This window comes from Suricata suricatta, chromosome 16 (assembly GCF_006229205.1).
Source record: "Suricata suricatta isolate VVHF042 chromosome 16, meerkat_22Aug2017_6uvM2_HiC, whole genome shotgun sequence".
NCBI classification, from domain to species: domain Eukaryota; kingdom Metazoa; phylum Chordata; class Mammalia; order Carnivora; family Herpestidae; genus Suricata; species Suricata suricatta.
This window is the reverse complement of record NC_043715.1, coordinates 33,951,597-33,957,596: the sequence shown is the minus strand read 5'-3', so window position 1 is coordinate 33,957,596 and position 6,000 is coordinate 33,951,597. Positions and strand designations below refer to the sequence as shown.

At 44.5% G+C, this 6,000-nt stretch overlaps 1 protein-coding gene across 3 annotated transcripts in view; it reads right to left on the bottom strand.

Moving 5' to 3' along the window:
• Positions 1 to 2,170: 2,170 nt before the first annotated feature.
• The window catches only part of ABCC11 (ATP binding cassette subfamily C member 11), a 61,844-nt gene continuing 58,014 nt past the window's right edge, over positions 2,171 to 6,000 (bottom strand). For all 3 annotated transcript variants that reach the window (XM_029925263.1, XM_029925262.1, XM_029925264.1), the window contains 2 exons: positions 2,762 to 2,926; positions 2,171 to 2,634 (listed from right to left, as the gene is read on the bottom strand). In XM_029925263.1, coding sequence (XP_029781123.1) covers positions 2,542 to 2,634; positions 2,762 to 2,926 — 258 coding nt within the window. In that variant the 3' untranslated portion in view covers positions 2,171 to 2,541. The remainder of the gene's footprint in view (positions 2,635 to 2,761; positions 2,927 to 6,000) is intronic.

Below are 6,000 nucleotides of genomic sequence, written 5' to 3'. Positions count from 1 at the left end.
GACATACAATTTTTCAGAGAGCTCTGTTTTATTGCTGCTTGAAGCCAGTGGTTCTCAAGTTTTGCTTGTAAAGCTTTACAAATCCCCAGGCTCAGTCTCTACCCTAAACCAAAACCTCAAGTGAGTATCAGTGTTTTAAAGATTCCTTAAGTCATTTCAATGTGCAGCCAAGGTTGAGAACCATTCCAGGAAGAGAGGCTGCTTCACGGGATGGTGGGATGGGGCCCTGAAGACCAAGTGGAAACCGGGCTCTGGCTTCTGTGCTCAACCTCAGGGTCCTCACTTCCCCTGGTGTACTTCAGAGGATCTAGATTCTGAAATCGGCAAGCTCTCTCGCCTCTCATTTTTGGGAAGAGCCTGCCATCTGCTGGCCAACATGAGGAAAATATGGCTGCTAAATGTCACCTTAGGCAAGTATTGGCCCAGTGGCACTCAGGTTATAGAGTTCCCTTTCAAGGGTGGTGCATGCACAGTTGTCCAGGTGGTGCATGCACAGTTGTCCAGGTGGTGCATGCATAGTTGTCCCACAGCAGCTCTGGGAGGAGGCAGGGCAGGGCCAATAGAGTCACTTTCAACTTGCAGATAGCAGCTCTGAGACGCCAGCAGTGGGATGGATGGGAGCAGAAAGGGCTCCCAGGTACTCTTCAGAGCCTAAGAAGAGAAAGGCAAGGGCAGAGGCCAAAGGGACAAAGTGGGCACAGGTATCTTTAAGAGAGAAAAGATGCTCACCTAGGAAAGGCCTTAGGAAGAGAAGCAGGGGCTACCTAAAATCCCCAGGAGGGGAATAGAAGGTGATGCTATGTGTCACTAACTCTGGGACTCAGGCTTTGTCCTCTGTTTGGTCTAAAGATTGCATCAGCTTGTCACGGTTCTTTCTCATGGGATTTGTTTGCTGTTCTCTCTGCCCGGAACACTCGTTCTTGCCACAGCAAATGTTTGTTCAGTTTTCAGGTCTCAGTAAACTACAACCTTGCTTCTGCCTGGAAGCCTGCTATGATTGTCCACATCTCCTGCACCTTGTCCTCGCCTCCTGCCACTCAGTTCTGGAGCCATCTGTTTACTATTCACTCTCATAACATTCCAAATTCCATGTGGAAAGGGACAGAACCTATCCCAGTGCGAGAAGCATTTGTTTACTGAGTCAATTTTTTTAAATGTTTATTTATTTTTGAGAAAGAGACAGAATGTGACCAGCAGAGGGGCAGAGAGAGAGGGAGACCCAGAATCCAAAGCAGGCTCCAGGCTCTGAGCAGTCAGCACAGAGCCCAACATGGAACTTGAACCCATGAACTGCAAGATCAGGACCTGGGCTAAAGTCGGAGGCTTGGCCAACTGAGCCACCCAGGTGCCCCAACCGAGTCAATTTTTCTTATGGCAAAATCACTATAATCTGAAAACAAAAAGAAAATACTTTGAAACATTTTTTTGTTCCCAACAATGAGTTCCTCTTAGAGGTTAAGTTGAAAATAATTATCTTTGCTACTAGAGGAATGGGGAGACAAGTAATCTTATTTCCAGTTGGCACATGGTATAAACTAACCTTTTTTCACTCATTTATGCTCTAATCAGTCAATAAACCTGGTAGAAAACTACTATTTCGGGCCTGCCCAGCTTCCATATCTATTTTTCCTTCGTGTAGTAAGAACACCCCAAATTTATTTTGGAGAAATAACACCTTCCATTCTCAGTCCATTTGATTCAGGGCAGCTGACCCCATCCCCAGGTCCAGGTGTGGGCAGGTGACTGGGCCTGGTCGGTCACTGTACCTAAGAGCCTAGCATGTGACAGGTTCAGGGATGAGCACATGGCCCAAGTCAGCCCAATGAAATTTCGCCATGGAACGTTTCCTGGAATCATCTTGGGCAAGAAGACCCAGGGCGCTAAGCTGGCAGGACGTGAGCCTAGAGCTGCTGGCCGCCCTGCTACCACCATGAGGAAAGAGAAGGCCAAAGAGTGAAGCCATAAAAGGGGAGCAGAACCAAGAGAAGAGAGGCAGGGTTCATAGGGCAGGTGTCTTTTAGGTACTGGCTCCCAGCCTAGAACTTTCTCTGGACCTTTCTATTACATTAACCAATGAAGTCCCTTTTCCAGAAGTCAGTCTGAAAGAGGCTCCTCTTCCCTGCAGCTGAATGGAATCCTAGCTAACAAAAAAGCAGCAGAGACAACGTAATCTTTTCGTTTGGTTTTTTATAAAATCAACACAGCATTTGGAACACTTTTCACACAGATCCAGAAACCATGATAAGCTTTTACGTTATTATGAAATTACTCAACATATCAGTTAAAAGGGGGCGCATGATGATTTGTCTGCATGGTCTCAAACGGCGCACACTGGTTCTCAGGTCTGGGGAGCCACAGAGCAGCCTGTCCAGGTTCTACTCCCCTCCATCTTCTTTTCCGTCCCATTGCCAGGACCCCCGGAGCACATTTCAGTCCTGCTTTCAGGAGAACTAGCCATCCCTACACAAGAAGGTCATAGATTTCAGGCCTCACAGCTGCACTTGGCCGTGCCGTCAGCCTCCACGCAGTCACCAGTCCCCTTCAGCTCACTGAAGAATTGGCTGTTGCCAACAGGGAAGCAAACACAGACTCAGGCTTCTGCTGCAGGACCTCAGGCTTGTCGAACTCTACGACCTGGGAGAGTGAGAAAGGAGAGGAGGGGAGGGACACTGCTGAGCTCGGCCTTCAAGGATCCAAAGGCCTCTTTGGGCTCCTGGGCTGAGCACCCATCCTCCCACTGCCCCAGGGACTCAGCTCTCACCTTCCCGTTGCTCATGACCAGGATGCGGTCACAGCTGAGCACAGTGGTGATGCGGTGTGCAATGACCAGCACTGTGCAGCTCTGGAAGGCTTCACGGATTGTGTGCTGGATCAGGGTATCGGTCTCCACGTCAATGGAGGCTGTGGCTTCATCGATAAGGATGATCTGGTGGACACGAAACAGGGGTGAAGGCAGCTTCCTCTGGCCCTGAGCCCTAGGTCTAGACCTGGGTCTACCACTAATCCACTGAGTCCCTTAGCTGGAAGATGAGAGATTTGGACTGAGTTTAAAACCTACTTTGACCTCTAGTTGTCCATTAGGTTAAAGAAAATATTAGGTCTTGACCAAGAGCTTTTTGTTTTTTGGTAACCAGAGAATTAAGTTCTCAAAAATGAAAATGTCCCAGTCACAACTTCTTATTTTATGAACTGCCTTCCCATTTGCCTGAATTAACATAGATCAACATTTCCCAAAGCAAGGCGTACACAACACCCTTGGATGGCAGGCACATGAGATGGTGTGGCTAGTATATGAATAAACGTTCTCTTTAACATTTTTATTTTATTAACCATATGCTCAAAAAATATAACTAGCACAGAAATATGATTTCACAAATGTAACTGTTTAGAATGAGGCTGCTGTTTGTTTTTGTTTTTTTTATATAGAGAGAAAGAAAATGCATGCAAGTGGGGGAGAGAAAGAGAGAGGGAGGGAGACAGAAAAAGAGAGAGAGAGGGGGAGAGGGAGAGATAGAGAGAGAGAGAGAGAGAGAGAGAGAGAGAATATCCTAAGCAGACCCTCATGCAGCACAGAGCTGGACACAGGGCTCAGTCTCACAACTCTCAGATCATGGCCTGAGCTGAAATCAAGAGTTGGGACACAACTGACTGAGCCACCCAGGAGCCCTTAGAATAAGGTTGTTTTTATTTTATTTTTTCTTTTTTTTCCATAATATTTTATTGTCAAATTGGTTTCCATACAACACCCAGTGCTCTTCCCCACAAGTGCCCTCCTCCATCACCACCACCTCTTTTCCCCCCTCCCCCTTCCCCCCTCAGTTCATTTTCAGCATTCAATAGTCTCTCAAGTTTTGCATCCCTCTCTCTCCCCAACTCTCTCCCTCCTCCCCTCCCCCTGGTTCTCCATTAGGTTTCTCCTGTTCTGCTGTTAGACCTATGAGTGCAAACAAATGGTATCTGTCCTTCTCCGCCTGGCTTACTTCACTTAGCATGACACCCTCAACGTCCATCCACTTTCCTACAAATGGCATAAGGTTGTTTTTAAAAAGAGGGCATCAAAGTAAGTCAAAGGAGAGATTGAATGTGGTTATGACAAAAGTCATAAAGTGATGACTCAAATTTGAGAAACAATGTAGAGAAAGAAACTTTGGCACCAGTGGCCTGGTAACTGTAAAATTAGGAACTGAGTGGCTAAGAAAGTGTTACATGCATATTGCAAATCCTGTATTTCATCTCGGCTAGAAAGAGGGGGATAGTTCTCCTTCCTGTGAAACCATCTCTTCAACTTCCAACCCCACTGGAAGCCTGTATTTCTTAAAAGTTTTTATTTAAGCACTGCTAGGAATTTACCCAAAGGATACAGAAGTGCTGATGCATAGGAGCACATGTATCCCAATGTTCATAGCAGCACAGTCAACAATAGCCAAAACATAGAAAGAGCCTAAATGTCCATCACCTGATGAGTGGATCAAGAAGATGTGGTATATATATATACAATGGAGTACTACATGGCAATGAGAAAGAATGAAATCTGGCCATTTGTAGGAAAGTGGATGGACCTTGAGGGTGTCATGCTAAGCGAAGTAAGTCAGGCAGAGAAGGACAGATACCCTATGTTTGCACTCATAGGTCTAACAGGAGAACAGGAGAAACCTAATGGAGGACCAGGGGGAGGGGAAGAGGGAAAGAGAGTTGGGGAGAGAGAGGGACGCAAAACATGAGAGACTATTGAATACTGAAAACAGACTGAGGGTTGAAGGCAGAGGGGGAGGGGGAAAAGAGGTGGAGGTGATGGAGGAGGGTACTTGTGGGGAAGAGCACTGGGTGTTGTATGGAAACCAATTTGACAATAAACTATTTTAAAAAAATTTTTATTTAAATTCTAGTTAGTAAACATACACTCTAATATTGGCTTCAGGAGTAGAATTCAGTGATTCATTAAGTTCATACAACACTCAGGGCTCATCACAAGTGCCCTCCTTAATACCTTATCCCCCATCTAGCCCATCCCCCACCACATCCCTCCATCAGCCCTCAGTTTGTTCTCCATCATTAAGAGTCTCTTACTGTTTGTTTCCCTCTCTCTTTCCCCCGCCCCTTCCCATATGTTCATCTGTTTTGTTTCTTACATTTTACATGAGTGAAGTCACGTGGTATTTGTGTTTCTCTGACTGACTTACTTTATTTAGCCTAATACACTCTAGCTCCATTTACATCAATGCAAATGGCAAGATTTTATTCTTTTGATAGCTAAGTAATATTCCATTGTATATGTATATACCAAATCTTCATCCATTCATCAGTTGATGGATATCTGAGCTCTTTTCATAGCTTGGGTATTGTAGATAAAGCTGCTATAAACATGGGGTACAAGTACGCCTTAAACTCTGTATTTTTGTATCCTTTGGGTATATGTGTACATATGAGTACCTGTGTGTGGTCTCATTTGAGAAAATTTGCTCCCGACTAGCATAGGTAGTTTCCTCAAAAAGCTAAAAATAGAACTACCCTATGATCCAGCAATTGCACTACTAGGCATTTAGCCAAAGCATACAGGAGTACCAATTATATTATATTATATTATATTACATATAATGGAATATTACTCAGCCATAAGAAAGAATGAAATCTTCCCATTTACAGTGACAAAGCTGGAGCTAAAGAATATTGTGCTAAATGAAATAAATCAATTAAAGAAAGACAAAGTCATATATGGAATTTAAGGAAAAAAAACAGATGAACCTCAGGGGAAAAAAGAAAGCGACAAACCAGAAAACAGACTCTTAACTATAGAGAACAAACTTGAGGGTTGTTGGAGGGGAGGTGGGCAGGGGGATGGGTTAAATGGGTGATGGGTATTAAGGAGGGCACTTGTCACTTGTTGTGGTGAGTATTGAGTGTTGTATGTAAGTGATGAATTACTAAATTCTATATATGAAACAAATTAATTTATTAGTCCTGGAACAGCTATCATCTGATTTCCAACTCTAATAAAGGCAA